Raw genomic sequence first — 21,044 nt, 5'->3', positions numbered from 1 at the left:
ACAACAATGCGCGACTTCCCCCTCGAGCCATGAAGACACTCACCCTCCTACACACAACGCGCTGCAGTCATGGCGGGAAGAATCGTCGCGGAGCCTCTGGACCCGCGCGACGGCTTCAACTGGGTCTTCCTGGTTGAGCTGCTCATCTGCGGCATCCTTACCATCTTCTTCCTCTTCTACTTCAACCGCCTCTTCGCCACGCTCGTCTCCTACGGCATACGCGCCTACACCTGGCGCACCTTCGACGCCTACATCGACATCACCTCGCTGCAGATCTCCTTACTGGGCGGTCGCATCTTCTTCAAGGACATACGGTACCATGGCCACAACGAGACGATACTGGTGCATGGCGGATACATCACCTGGAACTACTGGCTGCGCCGGGTCAAAGATGCAGGTGTATACACCGATGGCGACCCTGCCTCCGAGGCCGATAGCGAACGCACACCAAGCACCCCGAGGAGCCGTTCTGGAAGTCGGAGCGGGAATCTAGACAAGGCCGAGAAGGGAGGCAAGCAGACGCGGAAGGAGCTACCATGTCGCTTCTCTATCAAGATTTCAGGGATCGAAGCCTTCATGTACAACCGGAGCCCCGCATACGACGGTATCATCGATGCAGTTGAGAAGAAGGCAAAGGCCGCTGCCCAGGATGCGAAATCGCCCGAAGGATCAGTGGCGGACTATGAAAAGACGGAGAAGGAAGAGCGCCACCACCACGTCAAGCTAAGGAAGCCACACAACACCGACAATGACAAGAATGTCAAACGAGCCGACACGGGTAGATCGACCTCGTCAAGCCCCAAAAAAGCCGACATTCCCGCCTTCCTCCGGCTCCTTCCCGTCCATGTCGACATTGTCAAGGGCGCCATCGTGGTCGGGAACGAGCACACGCTGGCCGTCATAACCGCGCAGTTTGAGAAAGCTACCGGCACTCTTGATGCGTCCACCTGTGGGCCACTGGATGTGTACCAGCAGCTGTTCAACTTCCAGGTCACCCATCCCGTCGTGCACATGAAGCCCAACCCCGACTACAAGATTGGACAACTCGAGTCCGCTGTGCAGTATAAACAGGAAGCAGCAGGGGGTGTTCCGGAGGACTCCATTATCGAAAAGGAAGCAAGGCATAGGCGACATTGGCGATGGCTGAAGAGGATTCCTACCTGGGCCGGTCTCTTTTCCCGCGACTCAGATTCTATCCACACGCACACCCGGTCAGGCACTGCTAACAACCCGCCTTTGAACTCACAATGGCACTTCCCTGGTCGCGAGCGCTGGAAGGGTCTGGCAAGGTACCTGGACGATACTACCAACGATGGTCACGGCGAATGGGACGGCATCGAATATGCTAAGACATCATTGATCGCCGACTGCCCTTGTGTCAACGTCTCCTTCTATTGGGATGTCCCTGGCCCGGTTCAGAGCGATATCGATCAAAGCACACAAATCGATCCTGCTCGCCCCTACGACATCAACGGAAGCATACCCCCTGATTATGGCATGGACATACAGATATTTGGTGGCACTATCAACTACGGACCCTGGGCGGATCGCCATCGCGGAATCTTCCAGAATATGTTCTTTCCTGGCTCGCGGGTTGACGCTGTTCCCGCAACGCCTTTGAAGGCCGGTGAGCTCCGTGTTCAAACCGTGTTCAAACTTTACCTCTGTATCGAGAAAGATACGGTACTACGCATACCAATCCGCGAGCCTTCCAAGGACTGGAAGTGGAAAGGGAAAGCCCACACACTAGCCACACACGACAAGTCTGGCGCTGATAAGAACAAGGGCAAGGCCAAGTCTCGCATCAGGAGAGGGAAGCGTCGGGATGCTGGTGGTGCACAGAACGTCCGTCCGTTTGCGTGGATCGATGTCAAGATAGCCGAGCAATCCACTGTCAATTATGTCATGGACATGTACGCCTCGAAGCAAGGATACCAGAGCAAGGTCGATGTCGATATCGCAAGCACAGAGATCTCATCCAGCGTCAATCATGGTCTTCTGTGGCGTTCCGGTCCCATCGCTCTTGACTGTGACCTCTCAAATCCTCTTGGGTGGAACACTTTGCGAAAATGGTTGTTCAACATCAAGTGTCAAGACCTGGAACTGTTCCTGCTGAGAGATCATATGTTCCTTATCATGGACCTCGTAGCTGATTGGGGCTCTGGACCGCCACCCGATTACTTTCTTTTTGTACCTTTCCAGTACTTACTCAACGTCGACTTTTCCAACTTCAAGTTGTACCTCAACACAAACGACGCTAACATAATAAACAACCCATCTGATCTAGAAGACAACAACTTCGTCATCCTGTCGGGCCAAAACTTACAGGGAGAAGTGTTCATACCTCTAGACAAGTTCCGGCCACTTGAAAGTGTGATCAAGTTCGATGTCAAGGGCCAGAATTTGGGTCTCGAGGTTCTGATGCCGCAGAAGAACACATTGCGCACTTTTCTACAGTCGCCGAAGGTGGCTCACTTAGGCGGACTTACTTTGACCGGTAGTCATACCTTGATGAACGAAACATCAACGATGCACACCGACAGGCTCTTCATGGACATTCAAGGTCATAAACTCAGTCTTGAACTGTACGGTTGGCTCATACATCATTTTATGAAGATCAAAGACAACTATTTCGGCGACGACATGCATTTCAAGACACTGGAAGAATTCCAGGGGCTACCAAGTGCAAGCCTAGCTGCAGATGGAGCCCAGCCGGACGCCCAACCAGCCAAGCTTTCTAACGACCTGGACGTAATCCTTTGTATTTCCGCCGATGAATCATGTGCACTACTACCAGCCAATCTGTATGCAGCGGGGCGTGGCATTCGAGCCGACCTTCCATTTGTTTCAGCAGACCTCAGATTTACCAACTACTACATGGATCTGATGGTCAACTTCAGTCCCATCAGCGTCTCTCTTGGGGGGTTGGTACCAGACACCGAGATACCCAACGAATTCACAAGTGGTCCTACGGAGCTCTTTGTTGACTCTACTGTCATTTTTGGACATCGACTTTTTGGTCTCCCTCCAATTGAGCCGACCTATGTGTGTAGCTGGGACTTTGATGTAGGCAGGATATCGGGAGATTGCACATCCGAGTTTATTGAAACTGCGGCAGGAGCAGCACGCTCATTTGCTTTCACTCTCGACGACGATGAAAACACTCTGCCTCTCACTGAAGTCCCGGTGATTCACGATGCGACGTACCTCAGACTGAGGACCGATGAGGTGAGTATCTGTGCACACATCGCACAAGAAGCACTGCTGTTCAAAACGAGCCCCATCAGTCTCGACTTCAATGACCTTGCTGGAAGTACGTTCTCGCAGCGACTCAGTGTTTCAATACCAGACTTTACGATCACAGCTGTCCCATCCAAGTCCGTGGCGCATCACAGGGCGCGACCCAAGGAAAAAGAAGCGGTCACGACGCAGGCTTATCTTCAAACTGCCTTGTCGCTAAATCTGCTGACGCGGAAGTTGGACTTCTCGGAGGAGCGCGCGCAACAGCAGGCTCACATACGAATGCACGACAAGCGGACGAATCGAACTCGGTTTCTGCTTACTGACGAACGCGGTTCTTCCTCGTATCAAGACGATGCCAATCATCAGTATGTGCGCACACCAGCAATGCAATATCCTGATGTGCCTCATCCTATCTTCCTCTTCCAACCACCTCATCATACCAGCTCTTTCACGTCATCCAAACAATCCTCAAATGCTTCATCGTCCAAGGCAGCACGGCTGCGTGCGACTAGCAAGCGCTCATCATCCTCAAAGTCGATCGCCAGCAGCATCCGATCCGCGGTCAGACACAAGACAGCCAACAAGACTGCGGCTAGCAGTGAAAGTCGAACCCTGCTCAGTGGATCACCAAACCCAGCAGGGGCCAGGTATCGATCTTACTCACCTTTCAAGGAGGATGAACATGCCAAACCAGGCTGGGTGCCATCTTCCGTTGCATACTCCAGCAGCCTGGCTGTACCTCACTTTACCTTCGATCGGGTCGAGCCGGATTTGTCGAATGTTCCGACCTTCCCTGCCATACCTCCCATCAATTATGCTCGGGATGCGGATGACGTTGTCTTCAATGATGTGTCGACAAAGCATTTGGATGAGAGCTTCACACATAGCAGCATACTCATTAGCGCGGAGCCAGGCATACGCGTCTTTTGTACACCAGAGTTCGTTACATGTGTATCGAGTTTGATCGAACTACTCCAGCCGAAACGTCCTGAGGATATGTTGGACGAGTTTCAGGTAGATGTGATGACCAAAATTCTCGAGAATCGCAACCGACTAGAGGGGAAGGGCAGTTCTGTGGAGTTCAATGTCCGCATCCCTTTCACACACGTTCGTTTCCAACACACATTCCAATCACACTCCATGAATGAGACCGGGCAGGACCAGTACGATCTCATTCTCAACAAGTTGACTTTGGCGGCAAGGATCAAGAAGTTTCCGGGAGAGCGAGCTGGCGAGAACTCTCTTTCATTGCATTCCACTCTCGGTTCGCTTGGCCTGTCAGTGACCGAACGCGACGTTCATGGCGACGGTGGAGCAGTTGCTGTACAGGCTGAAATCAGGGATGTTTTACTGTGGATGATGCAAAGCAAGGAAACGTCGGTAAATATTTCTTTTCGGTCTTTGGAGAACGCCGTTGCAAGCAAAAAGGTTGAGTACTTGGCCGCACTCATCCATCGTACAACGCTGTTATCGGAGAAACTGGTGACAAGATTTACTGAGGTCGAGCAAAGACAGCAAGGTCGACTGCGCTATCTGGCCTGGTACCTCACAAGCGTACAAGACCAACATCCGGATCCTGCTTTCCTCACCAAGGCGTCGTACGCCCTGCGAGCTGCTAGGGACCATCTGCGCAGTCATGACTCATGGAAGATCATCTCCCGTTTTCGATACACCTGGCAATGTCTTCCGCAATCGGAAAAGGATGCTATCCTCGGTGACTGCTCACAGTCTGATGTGGCATGTCCCGAGGATGCGGAGCAGAAGATCATCGCGATGTGGGATCAGTGGCGCACGTGGGATTTGGCGCATGTGAAGAAGAGTCTCGCAATGAGATCACTCTTTGGCCATCTTGAGGATCCACTTCCGACTCCCGATTCTGCACCCGTACATGTCGACATCAGGTCCGCTGAGATCAAATTCATCATTGACCCCGGGCCAAGACAAAGCGAGGTGTCGTTAGGCTTGTTGACCCTGAACGTCGTCTTGCTACCTCCGACAGAACCTGCTGGGCTTATGCTGGTAGACGCCAGCATCCCGAAGAAATCCACCATCGTCCAAATCAGCTCCGGAGAGATGTCTCTACATGTTCAGTGGGAAATTTGTGAATTGGCAGAGTCCTTACTTGAATTGTTCCAAAAGGAAAATCTGAGGGCAGCCGAGAAGACAAAGCCCATTGGTCCGCCATCAGGGCACAATTCGAAGCCGACGTTCGATCATGATCTCCAAGTAGTATTTGCGACCGACAAAGTTCAGATCACGCTAGACACTATCAATCTTCGAAGCATCAACACGGGCAGCAGCATGCGATTCTCGTTCCTTGACGCCGACAGCAGAGCATCGGGACATGGCGAGATTATATCAGCTCATCTGGATGTGGATGACGCTGTCGGCGAACTATCTTCCCACTCCCGGCTTTTGGCCAAGACACAATTCGAACGACCAAGCATCTACTTCGCTATGGTAGAATCTGGAGATGAGAGCGAACTGACCAATGAGATCAAGGTGGCAGCTGCAAGCCGCAGGATCGTCGTGAAGGTGCAAGAGGATGTTCTGGGTCTCATCGAAGTAGCCGATAATGTACTAAAAGACGAGGTTGCGTACTTCCATCGACAGTCCTCAATCATACAACAAGTCATGAGCAAGACCTCGGACAACGATGAGCCTCGCAAGCCTGCCACCGAGTTGCCCAACATCTCGCTTGCGCTGTTCATGGACGCATACCAGATCGAGCTTGCTGTGCTCCAGCCACTCGGCTGGTCGATAACAGGGTCTTCTGGGCGTATAGCTGTCATTCCGACTCTTGGCAAACATGTCACTTTGCGTGTCGATTACGATCTCGAAGCCAATTTCCATCGGCTCTACAGCACCTCAAAAGACGGCTCTCATGTCATCAGCTCGCTTGAGCTGCCTCCTCTCAATGGAAGAGTATCTATAACGCAAACTAAGCATGAGACAAAAGTATTGGCGTCTGGTATCGTCGAGATGGTACACGTCCAGGCTTCAGAAATACAGTCCTTTATCGCGACTGTCAACAAGCCAGAGATGTCGCACATGTTTCAGGCGGTTCAGGACGATGTTGGTGTGCTAAAGACACACATTGAGGAGCTGTTCCCGGCCTCAGTGGAATCGCCAGTAGTCAAAGCTCCGACCTCGTCCCGGGACATTTTGTTCAGTGTGCAAATGACCTTGCATGGTATGCACATTTCAGCTAGCGCTCCTGGTCAACACCCAGACTCACCAACAGCCAATCTTGCATTCCGACTGTCCACGGTGCAGTTAAGGGCTACGAATATTGACCTGGATCAGAGCATCTTGTTGTACCCAGAAGCTGTGGTTCGAATTCATGAAGTCACTATTGACATGAATCTGAAAGACGCGACTTCCTTCCGCCAATGCGGCAATCTTACGTTCGGCGCGGTTTTCCAGGCCACTACAGAGAAAGACTCTGAACCTGCCCGCAGGGTCTACCGCCTGCGAAGCTCAGGGCTGGAGGTCAATGTTTTCGCGGACACAGCGTCAGCGGTCGTGGATGTGATGAATCATCTTCAAGACAAGATCAAGGACCTGGACCTCTCCAAGGAGAAGAAGTATCTGCGTCGCCTCCGACATACAAAGAGCAGAATCTCTCATCGACGCAACCGTAGCGTCAAGCGCGATGCGCATCAAGACTCTGACAGCATCAGTTCTGGAGTTCTTTTCACATCAACGTACGCTTTGGAACTACTGGACCTACAGGTTAGCTGGATTGTCGGGAACTCTGTGGCGCCTTTCCCAAGGAATGAGATCCACGATCTTGTGCTTTCTTTTGGAAAGATTGATCTTTCAACGCAGAAAGATGATGCCGCACGCTTGATGATCGAAGATATGCGGTTGCAGATGGTACCAGTATCGGCAAATAAAAAGGTGCGATCGCTCAACTCTGCGTTGTTACCGAAGATGGTGTTCAACGTAGCATATGCATCCACCAAAGACACGCGCAAGCTGGCATTCTTTGCTGCTGGTAAATCGCTTGACCTCCAGCTCGATTCGCATTTCGTCTTGCCAGGTAATGTGATTGAACGGTCTATTGCCCTCGCTGGTAAGAAGTTCCGGAAAGCTTCTGCAAACTGGAGTATGACTCCGACAACTACCGGTGCGCAGCGGAAAAATCCTTTTGGGAACAAACGCCTTGCATCTCTAACCGCCGACATCAACTTTGCCGGAGCTGTCGTGCACATTCACGGGAGCGATGCAGCGCCGGTTCAAGGTGCTTCCGGCCGAGCTCAGCAAAAGGGACGTTATAGCCAGTTCGTTGGTGACGAGTCGAAGAGCAGTCTGGCCTTACGCGCGCCGGGCGTGGCCGTACGCGTCGAGTATATGGATGACGGAAGTGATCCTTCTCTCAACGCCGAGCTTCGTGTTGATGGATCGACCAATACGTTACTACCGACTGTCGTACCCATCATTATTGACATATCGGATAGCATCAAAGCCGTAGTCCGCGAAAAAGATGAGGATGCGGACGAATCGCCTCAACAACCCCAAGATCAGTCTAAGCCGACGGCTAAGCTACTTGAAGAAGATAACATCATCACCGCGGACCCAACGACCATCTTGGGCAGAACCAGACTGAACCTGGGACTTCGAATATGCAAGCAGGAGTTTAGTCTCAGCTGTCAACCCATCGCTCGTGTCACGGCAATCGCCAAAGTTGAGGACATTTACATTACCGTCAATAGTGTGAAATCTCAGGAGCACGGTCACTTCTTCGCTGCGTCAGCTACGTTCGAAAAGCTTGTAACAACTGTGCAGCATGTCTACTCCCGGGAGTCGACGTTCAGCTTGGACGTGGAATCGATCGTATTATCATTGATGAACAGCAAGCATCTCAGCGGTACTAGTGGCATATCAGCTATCCTCAAAATCAACCCGACGGCTCTGCAAATCAATGCTCGTCAACTGCAAGACTTCCTGTTGTTCCGAGAGATCTGGGTGCCACCGGAAATTCGCCGAGCTTCTAAGCCCACGTCACCTAGCGCCAACTCGGAGCCACAAGAGTACCTTATTCAACGCTATCAGCAAGTTGCTGCCGCCACTGCATTCCCTTGGAACGCCAATGTAGCCATCGCAGATGTGAAGGTCGACCTAGATCTGGGCCAATCTATCGGAAAGTCATGGCTTCACATCCACAACCTGTGGGCGTCGTCCAAGAAGACCACCACATCCGAACAGAACCTTTGTGTCGGAGTGGAAAAGATTGGCATAGAGAGTACAGGCCGCACTAGTGGCTTCATTGAGCTGCATGAGATCAAAGTACGTACGTCGATTGGATGGCCTTTACAAGAGGCGGACACTCGTCAGACACCACTCATCCAAGCATCAGTAGCTTTCCGTCAGCTACGCGTCCGGACTGGGTTCGACTTCCAAGCTTTCGTTATGGCGGATATTGCGGAGTTCGGCTTCCTGATGTACAATGTTCGCCCAGAGGGTGAAGATGTACAAGATCGGTTGGTGGCTATACTCGATGGTGGCAAAGTACACGTCTTTTGTCATGCTACGAGTGCCGCACAGGGTCTTGCGCTATGGCAAGCGATTGAACGGCTGATTCAAGAGAACCAACAAGCATACAAGCAGTCTCTCAGGGATATCGAAAAATTCCTTCGTCGCAAATCATCAGTACCGGAGCCTTTTGAACGATCAGGATCAAACAGCCAGCTCATCGCGAAGCCCGACGAAGACAGTTTCAAAGCACCAATCTCACTACATACCGATGTTGTGGTCACGTTGCGGTCAATCAGGTTTGGGGTCTTCCCATCAACCTTCATAGACAATCAGGTCTTAATGCTCGAAGCTGGTGACATGCAAGCGCGCTTTGCCGTCGCACTGGAAAAGAAGACCAAGATTCACTCCAGTCTTGGGATGACGCTGGGCCAACTTTCTGTCGCACTGGCTTCGGTACCCACACCAAAGAAGAGCAAACCCGTGACCGAACTCACCGTTGAAGACGTGTCCGCGAGTGTCAGCTCTGCCCGCGGCGGCACCATCCTACGCGTACCCAAAGTCATCGCTACAATGCACACTTGGCAAGTACCCAAGGGAACACACATCGACTACCTCTTCCGCAGTTCCCTAGAGGGCAAGGTAGATGTCGGCTGGAACTACTCGCGCATCTCCTACATCCGTACTATGTGGTCAAACCACTCCCGCACCCTCGCCTCCCGCCTCGGCAAACCCCTCCCTGAGTCCAACATCAAAATCAGCACATCTCAAACGCTGCAAGACGACCCCAACGCGCCCGCATCTGATTCTCCCTCCACTGCTTCAGACAAAACAACCGCCATGCCTTCGAACCGGCCCCGCGCCCCCTCCGTGTCACCAGACGGCCAAGAGAAGATCACAGCGGTGGTGAATGTGCCACAGTCACGCTACGAGTATACGCCGCTCGAGCCGCCGTTAATCGAGACACCACAGTTGCGGGATATGGGTGAAGCGACGCCGCCGTTGGAGTGGATTGGGTTGCATCGGGATCGCTTGCCGAACGTCACGCATCAGATTGTCATCGTTACGCTGTTGGAGGTTGCGAGGGAGGTGGAGGAGGCTTATGAGAGGATTTTGGGGAGCAGTTGAATGCAAGACTAGGAGTGAAAAGAGGAAACATGAGAGGCGGATGTGAATAGTATTGGGATGTATATATGTCAGATGTGCTTTTGTCGGAGTTAGAGACCTGGGCTTGGTGCATTGGGTATTTGGCGTTTTGTAAAAGTGTGTTCTGCTGTATAAGTATTCGGCATGATTTTAATATGTAAGATGATCTTGTCATTTGATGTCCTTCCGGCTGTTGCACGTAGCATGTTTAGCTCTCCCGCCTCCGCGAAAGCCTTCGCGAAGAGGCAATCGCGTCGCGTCGCGTGGTGACGTCAGACGCTAGGCCGCCAAGCCATCAACAAAACCTTGATCCACCAGCCACCACCTCTTTCCTCGAAAATCCCTCGACAGTCTCTCAACCTTCTCATCCCTACATTATCCAGATGACAAGACTTTGAGAATACTCTGACAGCCACAATCCACACAGGTTCTGCGTGAGCTATGCTAATGAAATACCATCTTCCAGTGTGGAATTTACGGATCTTGTGCTACCCAGCGGCGGATCTGGCGGTACCAAATGGAGCACAGCATGGAATGCCAGTGCATTTGCCCAGGAGCCAAACTTGAAGCCTCTTCTCGTCTCGAACAGCGGGCTGAGTCGCACCCGAGCTACAAGATCACACCCTGTGTCTTTTGTTGACACCCCCTTAGCCACGTCCACGTCAGCCTCATTTCGAAGAGGTTGTTTGGAATCCCGCTGCGTGACGCACCTCATTTAGGACTAATCAGAGAAACCTCATGCGCAACTGGCTTCCACCTCTGTCGGCTCTTGATGTCCGAGACCAAAGAACAGCACGCTCGGCAAAGCTCGGCAAACGGTCGATGAAACGCTGCTCGTCATGATTAGCTGTCCTGGTACAGAAGGAGCTCATGACACGCCCAACGACCTCTACCATATCTACGGGTCGTTGCCATAACGCGGAATATACGACAAACCATCTCGCTGTTGCCAAGTTCATTGATGAGGTTTCTGATAGCGCAATTCACCACACTTGACTCGCCACTACCGCGCACACGTTACAACCAGGAACTCTCTAACTGTCCTCATCACTTTTGAACATGCGGTAAGAAGGATAATATCCTCACCGGCGACCTTGAGTGAGATATTGACACGTACTTGAAGAGGCTAGATGTAAAAGTCGGGTCACGGTAGGGCTTAGCCCGATGGATCTCGTGTCAGCGCTAATTTCCTATCCTCGAGTCCTTGTACTACACCTGTTGCCATCCTTCTCCTCCGACTTTACGCGAAGGCCAACAAAATGACTTTAAGTAGTCACGATGACCCACATTGTTGCGTACTATCTACGGCCAGACCGACCCAAAAGCCTTCGCGCACAATTGCAGCCCTGCGGTTGTAAAGTAAGCAGCTCGAGCCACAATCTGTGGCAACCACGAGACGGCGACTTGCTCACGTTTGTAGGTATCGATCCACCTAGCATTCCCCAATCTACCTTGAGATCGCGGCTCTGCCAATGGTAGTACCCCAGGGTCTTGCTACGTTACCAACACTAATACTCTTAGCTGCCAAAATGGCTGCAGACAAGGTAGTGCAGACGTGCTGACTTTGTAGGAGACGGCTACGGGACCTCAATCTTTGGCTGTTTGCACTTACCAGGCCCCGCGGCTTTCTTACTTGGCAATACACGGACCGGCCAATGCAGGCTCCGATGGCGAGGTCTGAAATCAGCGGACTCTGCATCGCAGACAGCAACTCAGAGTCAGGCTACGCCCAGCACCAAGCTTATACGTTCACCGGAAGTCCACCAGATTCAACAGATGCTATAAAGTATTCCATCGCACCTTGGAATTCTCTCCGATCACACTTCATAGCCAATCTCGAGCGAAAGACGCCACATCCGACATTCGTTGACAAATGGACGCCGCCAAAATCCCGATTTCAACGTTACCATCGGATGCACCGACCCTCGACGACATTCACAATGGCGAGACCAACCTAAGCTCAGATCCGTTCAAGTTCAGTCACGGACTCGCTGGTGTTAATCAATCTGCCAACGACATGTTCGTCCATATCCTTATCGCGACGGCGCTGATACCGACGATACTTTCCTTCTGCCTTCGTATCATCGTCGCCGCCAGGAACGATCGACGACGAGTTTCAACCATTGCTTCATGCAGAGGACAAGAATTCTGGGCCCGGGATCGCTACGCCTTCTGGGGAGCCCTCAAGCAGCACTTTCTGTATGCGCCAGCCAGATTGACCAAATACCGGCAACCAACGGGAGCCTCTACTGCTGGTGTAACTTCGGTCTCACTACCCACTCGCGCTCATGTGGTTGTGATCGCTCTCTATATTCTGAGCAATACAGCGTATTGCGTGGTAATATCTGTACGCTCACGTTCCGAGATGATAGCCGAGTTTCGAGGCCGCTGCGGGACTCTAGCCACCTTCAACCTCGTCTTCACGATACTCTTTGCTCTCCGGAACAACCCTCTAATCAACTTGCTCCAGGTCAGCTACGATACCTTCAACCTTTTCCATCGATGGACGGCCAGACTTGTCGTAGTGGAGGCTATAGCCCATGTTTCCGCGTTCCTATACAGCACGTACCAGGTGACCTATAATGGGCAAAGCGGCTGGCACAGTGTGGGCCGGCTTCTACAGCATTCACTGTCGTATCGAAGCGGCCTTGCAGCTTTCGTCGCCTTCGTATTTCTCATGATACATTCCATTGGCCCCCTCAGACGCTCATTCTACGAAACATTCCTCTCACTGCACCGCATCGGCATTGCAATAGCGATATCTGGCGTCTACTTTCATCTGGCGAAACATGCCCTACCCCAACTGCCTTGGATGTATTTGGTTGTCATTCAATTGTCACTAGAGCCCCTAGCTCGCTTCCTTAGGATATTATATCTCAACTTCTCATGGAAGAGGAAAACATGGACTTCTGTCAAGCTGGAAACATTACCCGGAGAGGCGACGCGTGTCACTTTCACCCTACCCCACTCGTGGGACGCGAATCCCGGATCACACGTTCAGATCTACATGCCAAGAGTAGCACTGGTGGGGTCACACCCGTTCTCTGTGGCTTGGTCCCAGCAATGTGGGAACGCGAAGATCCTGGGGGAAAAGCTGTCCTTCACCATCGACGACCCTGAATCCCAGGATGGACCTAGCACCGTCTCGTGCATCATCCGTTCGCGCCGAGGGATGACTTGTGCTCTTCATAAATTGGCAGCGAAATACGAGAACACTCAGGTGCACTTCTGGGGAGCTATAGAGGGACCGTATGGTGGCCAACACTCGCTTGACTCATACGGCACTGTCGTGCTTTTCGCAGGAGGGGTAGGAATTACACACCAGTTGTCTTTTGTGCGACATCTGCTCAACGCACACAACAGCAATACAGCCGCCGCAAGAAAGATTGTACTCGTTTGGTGCATAGCCAACCTTGATTCCGTGGAGTGGGTGCGGCTTTGGCTTGACGAAATCGCGTCATTACAGCATTTTGGCGAAGTCGTGAGCATACGGGTCTATGCGTCCAGAATGGGCTCATGCGAACTTGAAAGCCGTTGTGTGCCCGCGTACCTCGACGTAAGACTGCAGCGGTGCGATGTGCAAGGTGTACTAGATGAAGAGGTGCTTGTACAGATCGGTGCCATGGCGGTCTCAGTGTGCGGGCCAATGGGCTTCAGTGACGGCGTTAGGGCAGCTGTCAGACGCAGGGTGGGTGTACGAAGCATTGACCTTTTCGAGGAGGCATTCTCGTACTAGTCGACACTCGCAAGTAGCGTCCGCATCATGGCAATTCCGTACCCATGGCGAATTCCAGCCAAGCACGTGTACCTGCAACCAACATTCGGCATACTGTTCCGGCTCAACATGGGCGAGGCAGGAATATAGTAAGACACGTCCGTCGTACTCACTGGCTTACATCAACGCCACAGTGTCACCAGACTCGGCCGTGACCGACATGAGCGATGTTCACTGTCGGAATTTGTTTCCGCATGCGACACGATTTCCAGGCTGCTGAGTCGCCCCTTCAGTTCCTTCCGAAAGTTCACCCATGGTCGCGATGTCTCAAATGGTATTTCTAGCCAAAAATGTGTGGCGACTACGACCGTTGGTCTACTTCTGCATACTAGTATAATACGGGGCGGATGATGCGTGTGTCTTACGACTGGGTCACATGGTCGGGCTGGGGCATGATCTAGTCAAGATGTGTTCTGCTCAAGGCTTTTTCTCATCGGGATCAAAATAGCGCGCATACTTCATGTAATCTGTCAGTGGACACATGAACTTCGGCGCTAGTAGCTTTCCATTTCCAACGGTATTTGTCTCCGAACAGCGGAAGGCTGTCATCCTCACAGTCGCGTACCAATCTTGATACCTGGTAATTCTCACTACTCTGCATCGAAAATGTTTCATTTAACGTGCGCTGGACGAAAAGCGTTCACTTCCTGGGTGGCGAATTCCACCAGTCGTGTGCAATCAAGTCTGCTCTACAGAGATCTCATAATAATCGCTACATTTACTTCCATTTATCGTATTCATTGAGAGCTCTATTTTGATACTGTAGTCTTTATGGTAGCATATGGATGTTTTGCGCTGGGCCAAGTGGTGAAGATGAACCGTCACTGCCTCCGACTCTGGACGCGACTTCCTCACCATCACCAGATAGTGATTTTTTACCATTGGCTCGCTTATCTGGCCCTCTGCTGGGCAACAACACGATATGCATCCTTCGCCACTAATCTGCAATGAACACGTTGAGATACCTGTTCTCGTGGTTTGAGTGAGTCCTCCCTCACCTGCGCTTCACCGCGGGTAAAGCACTGACACCACAGAAAAAGCCCAGATATCATCTCCGCCGTCACAAGTACACCGACTTCTACGACAACAGCCACACCTGAAAGCCCACAGCCTGAGAAAAACGTCCACATTCTCCAGCCCAAGATGTCCGACAGCAACAACGCGACGGTCGGCAATGGCAACACCAACGGCCACGCCAATGGCAACAACACCCCCAAAGAAGCCACCTTCTACCACAACTCCGTCGAGCTCTTCGATCTAGGCATCACGCGCTTCGACCAAGACACCGCCGCAGTCGGCGACCGCGACTTCGCCCTCCACGCCCAAGGTCCCGTCCTCGCGCGCGCCGGTCGAGCACCCCGCGGTCTAGAAAGCCAAGTCCACGCCTGGAACACATTCCAATACACCACTGAAGAAGTCAACGAGCGTGAAGAGCTCAAGGGAGATCTGCATGGCGGACAGTTGCATCGCGAGAATAGGGCTGCTGCAGGGCAGGGTGCGGGTGGTATGAACGGCGGCGGTAGGGGAGGCTTTGGAGGTGGCTATGCGGGCAGAGGTGGTGATAGGGGCGGTCGTGGCGCGGCTAGGGGTGGTAGGGCTGGTGGTGCAGGACGTGGTGGTAGAGATGATGGGATGCTGGAGGGACTGTGTGCGGGTAGGAAGCCGGATTATGATTGCCCGCCCATGGCGAAGGGTATGGCGGAGGAGATGGATAAGAGTATGTTCTGGGACGGACCGATAGTCTAGAGGAGATGGGGATGTGCTGAGTGAGTGGAATGGTGGTATGTGGGATTTCACGTGTGCCTCAGCGTCGCTGATGAGGTGGGCTCCTAAGCTTCTGACCGTTCCGATATCGTAGGTACGTCTACTAAATGAAGTCGGGGAATGCGATGGTTTTACCAAGACATGCTACGGCTCTCCTAGTGCCACTCCATCAATTGCATCTACTTGTTTCGATGATACCCGTCATCACCAGGACCAGCTTCCTGTCTCTTGGCCTTATATCATTCGTCTCTGCCTCTTATCCCTACGAGCAGTCAGCATCTCCAGATTCCCTTCCTCCTTCAGCAAACCAACTCACCCTTCATTCTTCCTATACTGCTTCTACAAACACCTCAGCAGATGGGCGCACATTTGCATGTCGCAATCGTCGGTAAACTGCCCACAATACACCGCCCAGGACACTGAGCTACGCAAGTTGCAAGAGCGATGCTTTGATTGCAGATAGCTCTGTTGCCTGAGTCGCATGGGAGAGCGAGAGCATTTGCTCCCACAAAGAGGGTAAGAGCGGTCAGGAGGGTGGTCGGGAGATACATGTTGGTGAAATGAAAGTCAAGGTATGATGGAAGTAAGAGCTCAGCGTACGATGAGCGGAGGTAGTGCGCGGTGATGAAAGAGAATCATCCGATGTTATAGAGATCTGAAGTTAGACTCTTCAAAGGATGAGTGTTCTGCATTAACGCTCAACTGAAACAAGGAACTTCCTCAGCTGACGACTGCTGATGCCGTAACACATACAGCATATACCCAGATCGTCCCACAGCTTACTTGAATGTAAGACGATAGATGCGGTAACTTGCTAGTACGACTTGATTTGACATCATATTGTCTGAGTGTGGTCCCAATAACGCGCAACCAGTCTTTCGCTTTCTCCACCTCCTCCAGTCATCCAATCTCGCTCCACACTATTCTTCGTTAGCAACACCTCTCTTTAGTCTATTTGCTTCACATTTACCTCTTTCCGCTTCTGTCATTCTTTCGCCGTTATCGGTATCCTAACATTTGCATGTCATGACCGTATTCGCCATCTCGCCCTTCTGCACACATGTCCCAGGACAGCTAGCTCGGCATGCAGATGTTGAGACTAAGGAACCGCACTTTACGTCTGCGGGGGTAGGAGAGGCGGCTACGAAACCGAAGGAAAGAGTAAAGAGGGCGAAGAGGATGGGTTGGAGATGCATAATGGTTTTGGTGGTTGATTTTGATGGTCAAGAGTGGTCGTTCGTCTTCCTGTGCAGCTGGCTTGGGAGTTGAATAGTGGAAAGAGAGTTCTTTATGAAGGTGCAATTAAGGGATTGCTAGAGTCGGGGCCTTGTTAAACGTCTCACGTCATAGTTTTTGACTATCTGACCACGCTGCCGTGTCTCGTTGTTTTGCCCGCTGCCGCTCACATATCACGCCATCAGCATACTTCCATAAGCTGTGGCTCCCGGAAGCTGAAGATCGCTCTTGCTATACCCTGCTTCTAACGTACGCTGAGGCCGTCTCGCCGTTTTATTCGCATCGCCGGCCTATCACCTTATGTTTACAACATTAGCGACCGATGCGCCCGAAAGATCGGAAGACTTACTACCCTTCCTCATTCGTATCATTTCATGTCCTGCTGGAAAGCCTCTTATCGACAGACACAGATCGACAACCCCGAGTTCAGAGTCGTACCGGAAGCAACGCAGCGGCCGTGCACACAGTTTGCATGGCAGTAACCGGTGAGGGCAACTTCGCCGCATGCACCACCTGCATGTATTCCGCCGCTCTGAGGTAGAGCGATAGCGGTGGCGATGGTTGGGAGCATGATGATGAAGAGGTGTTGTAGATGCATTGTTGGTAGTGTAGATGTAAGAATGGAAAGGCTGTACTGCAAGGTAACGGGAGCTGAGTGGACTGAGGCAGTATTTATCTTTTAGTGTGCTCAGGTTTAATGAGGTGAGCTAGGAGATTGATGAGGGAGGATATTAAGATGGAGAGAGGTGAAAGGGTGAGTGATGCAAGGGATGTATTTCCATGACACATGTATGCATTGGGTTGTCATCTTAACACACATGCAGCGACGAATTCCTTTGTCATACCAGCGGGAAACACATTCCTTCTGCTTCCAACATCTTTTAGGCTTGATTAGGAAACCTGACATTTCCATCCCTTGGCAAGTCCAACTCCCGCCACTGTCTTCCTCCTCACCGCAATCCAATTTCTTTGATTCAACCTGCATGCTCATCAGACAATGTGTTACTTTCATTCAGATCAGAGATTGACATACCACTTACGCACTTCCACCTCCACCTCCTCCCTGGGCCCAGGGACATTTGCACCACACATAACTGCTCGCCTGAACGCACTTCCCAGGGCATGATTGTAAACAAGTGCTCATAGGAGCGACAGCTCCACACTCCACTATGACGGCCGCGGAACTTGTCGCAATGAGTGTGAGGGCAGTGAGAAGTAGGGTTACGACGGGGAAGTGCATTTTCGCTGATTGGTCTTGATCGCGCAGGAGGCTTTCGGATGGTGGTTCAATGGATAAGGGATAATGAGCAGTGTGGAAATGAGGAAAGAAAGAAGATCTTCAAGATGATAAAGGCTGAACGATGGGGAGTTGAAAAGGGCGTTCCTTACGCCGGCAAAATGTGCTGATATTGAGGCACGGGTTTCGAAAAGGCGTAGTATGCGTGTTGGAGGCGTATGACACCGCATGACCGGGCGTTATGGTACGTAACCCAAATACTGTTGGATGGTTTGAGTAGAAAGGTTCCAGAGTGGTAGGAAGCACCGTGACGCCAAGGATAAGCTGACATATGCTGATGCGATTCCACAACAGCAGTCAGACAAGGGTTTCCTAACTGCAACGCTACAATCTGTGTCGTTTTCTAAAAAGGTATGCTTAAAGCTACATCAAATCGGAACCTACTCATCTGTGAAGATTCAATAGTTTATACAGCAGAAGTATCCCCCGGCGCTCAGGACTTCTTGAAGTGACGGTGTATCAAGCCGCACAAACTCTCCCACAACACTTGGTCCGTGCCTCTCAGCCACTCAACAACGACTTCCCGCGCCAGGTCTACAACACGAATACGAAAGGCTAGCTCACCCTTTCGTGCGGAATCCTCCTTCATATCGACGAGTCCTTCCTTCTGTTTGCGTTCGTATGCGCGGCGATAGGAGCGACTCCATACGTTTTGACTAGCTTCGCCGATACCGGTAGATGCAAGAGGATCCCAGGTCCAGGTTAGGTCAAGCGATTCGAGTTGGGTGTTGATAGCATCTTTGGCAGCCTGAGGTTCGACTGCAGGTGGCAGGGCGATGGGATACGATGTTGGGAACGGGAGGTACTCGTTGGCCATTCGCTCTATACGCGCGTGGCTGTTTCTTGGTCTGAGGTCGCCGAAGCTCCACGCAACGATCCATCGCTTGGTGCTTGATCCAACCTCTATAGTACCAACCGCCCAATTGGTGATGCCGTGCTTCTTCAGAAGATTGATGATAGCCTTGGCGCTGTCCATCTTGCCCAACATGCTGGTATACCACTGTACCTTGTCCTTCAAAACAAGACTCTCATTGATCATCTTCGTGACGAAGCCTAGATCGCCACCGAGACAGACCATTTCGTTTTCTGAGCCAGTACATACGGCGTTGGGTTTCCAGCTCTTTCCTTCACCCTTCAAGCTAGACTGCATGTCGGACACGTCGGTGAAGAAGGGTGGGTTGCAGATGGTGAAGTCAAGACGGTCTACACCAAGGGCTGCGAGTGGTATCACTGGGTTCAACTCGGTGGTTTGGAGTAGCTTGGTACGTGTCATGAAGTTGTTGAGCGCGAGGTTGCGAGCTGCTGAGTCGAAGCTCTTCTTGTCGATATCCGTGGCGCACATTGACCAACTCGGACGTGATCTCAGACACAACAAAGTGTATATGGCGGAAGCCCCGGTACCAATGTCCAGGCCTTGAACTTGACGGTTTGGATCGTACTTGCTAGAATAGTGTGGTGATGTCGAGTCAATCAGGCCTTGCAGCCAGGCTACGTAGTTCCAGCGATTGGGAATTGGCGGGCACAGGCGATCACATGGCACATCTAGTTGGAGGCCAAAGTCGACTTTCAAGATAGCCTTTGATAGGGTCTGGGCAGTCTCGGGGTCTTGAAAATCCAATTTGCCAGACGTTCGCTGCCATAGTTGTTTGAATTCCTTGTCGCTCTTGGTGAGGGCCTTGAAATCGACGGTGTCGTAAGGTGGTCGCTGCGCAAGATCCATCTGGTTCTCTGACGCCGACATGTGAGCGATTCAGGGTAGAATTCGTAGCGTTGCTGTGGTGTGGTCTGCACGATGTGGTGAGGGCTATCAACAGGCAAGTGCCGGGAAGTTGACGCTTGGGCCAACTCATCCTGATTGGCTGACAGGACCGGAGGAGATGGGACGAGGAAGGATCCACCGGACACTTGAGACCAGCTGGAAGCTCAACAGGTGCGCTGCCGCCTGCATTAGTATAGAAAGCAAAGTTTACGAGATCCCGAGGCAATGGAAACTTCTGGGAGGTAGGTGAGAGCGTAGGAGAGTGTACAATTGATATACAAGAATTTGATAGCGTCGCCGCAACTCCCGCTCATACCTACTGTATGCTGTCTACCCAACGCCGGTTCCATATGCAATCAGATCAAGAAAGGCCCGTCGTACGCTCCGTCAGCTTCCTGCAGCCGTACTTCTTCGAGCGTCGGCACGGTTCCGGGTCTGTAGAAACCGAGGAGCATCTCCATGTCCTCCTCGGTCATGGCGCAGAGGTCGTCGAGCGAGTATTGTTCGCACACCTTGGACATCCTGTATTGGCTGAGTCAGCGGGCGGCTCCAGGGTGCGATGTCGGGAACATACCATTGCATCCGCTTTGGGCCCTCCTCAATATTGGGCGCGACCTTTCGCAGCTTCCTCCGCAGCATGCCGACTCTTTGTACGGCGTTGCCGATGTTGTATGGTAGGCCAGCTGCTATCTGCCTCCTGACGATGTTGGCCAGCTTGGGGCCATTGCCGTTTGTGCTGACCATGATCTGGAGCGGCCCATCGCGGTGCACGCTGCCAAAGTAGAAGTCGCACTCGGGCGGCACGTCGGCGATGTTGGCTGCTATCCGCCTCTCCTTGCATAGCTTGTAGATCTGCGACGAGGCCTCGGGATCGTCGACGGCCGTCAGGACCATGTCGACGCCATCGAGGTCTTGGGGCTCAAACTTGCGATCGATGTAGTCGACCTGGCCCTGTTCTATCCGGTAGGCAACTTCTTCGTTGAGGCCGTCGCGCGGGGAGACGAGGGTGATTTTGGCGTCGGCATTGAGCACGTTGACGATGCGACCAGCGGCGACCTAGACTTTTGTCAACTGTCAATACTTTGCAAGGGGCCTGGGGGTGTGGACGTACCTCGCCGCCGCCGACGACCAGGACGCGCTTATTGCGGATCTGCCATGCGAGAATCAGAGAGCCGCCGCCCTGGATCTCGGGGTAGGGGCCTTTCATGGTGCGGAGAGTGTTGCGGAGATGGAGCATGCAGCGCGGAGATAGCCATGTCTCGATTCCGCGTCATTGCCAAGGCCGTGCTGAGTTCGTCGGCCGGGCTGGCTGGGCTGTAGAGTTTTCTTATCGCATGCACTTCGCA

General features: G+C 52.3%; 4 protein-coding genes across 4 annotated transcripts; 2 read left to right on the top strand and 2 right to left on the bottom strand.

The window, feature by feature from the left end:
• Nucleotides 1–69: 69 nt before the first annotated feature.
• On the top strand, nucleotides 70–9,849 carry J4E79_004205 (uncharacterized protein; the record flags this gene model as incomplete). Its single annotated transcript, XM_049353093.1, has 1 exon — nucleotides 70–9,849. One exon carries the CDS (start codon nucleotides 70–72, stop codon nucleotides 9,847–9,849), a length of 9,780 nt encoding a protein of 3,259 aa, XP_049212472.1.
• A 4,740-nt stretch (nucleotides 9,850–14,589) lies between these two features.
• J4E79_004204 (uncharacterized protein) lies at nucleotides 14,590–15,388 on the top strand (the record flags this gene model as incomplete). The annotated part of the gene is made up of 2 exons (XM_049353092.1): nucleotides 14,590–14,624; nucleotides 14,677–15,388. 2 exons carry the CDS (start codon nucleotides 14,590–14,592, stop codon nucleotides 15,386–15,388), a joined length of 747 nt encoding a protein of 248 aa, XP_049212471.1.
• A 2,984-nt stretch (nucleotides 15,389–18,372) lies between these two features.
• J4E79_004203 (uncharacterized protein) lies at nucleotides 18,373–19,680 on the bottom strand (the record flags this gene model as incomplete). Its single annotated transcript, XM_049353091.1, has 1 exon — nucleotides 18,373–19,680. One exon carries the CDS (start codon nucleotides 19,678–19,680, stop codon nucleotides 18,373–18,375), a length of 1,308 nt encoding a protein of 435 aa, XP_049212470.1.
• Nucleotides 19,681–20,054: 374 nt separating this feature from the next.
• J4E79_004202 (uncharacterized protein) lies at nucleotides 20,055–20,905 on the bottom strand (the record flags this gene model as incomplete). Its single annotated transcript, XM_049353090.1, has 3 exons — nucleotides 20,055–20,220; nucleotides 20,273–20,754; nucleotides 20,810–20,905. The coding sequence occupies 3 exons, from the start codon at nucleotides 20,903–20,905 to the stop codon at nucleotides 20,055–20,057; spliced, it is 744 nt and encodes a 247-aa protein (XP_049212469.1).
• Between the last annotated feature and the right edge of the window lie 139 nt (nucleotides 20,906–21,044).

The sequence above is a fragment of the Alternaria viburni genome, assembly GCF_023758015.1.
Source record: "Alternaria viburni strain BMP 2772 chromosome Unknown scaffold_7, whole genome shotgun sequence".
NCBI classification, from domain to species: Eukaryota; Fungi; Ascomycota; class Dothideomycetes; order Pleosporales; family Pleosporaceae; genus Alternaria; species Alternaria viburni.
The sequence above is the reverse complement of the archived record's forward strand: the minus strand, read 5'-3'. Positions and strand labels throughout refer to the sequence as shown.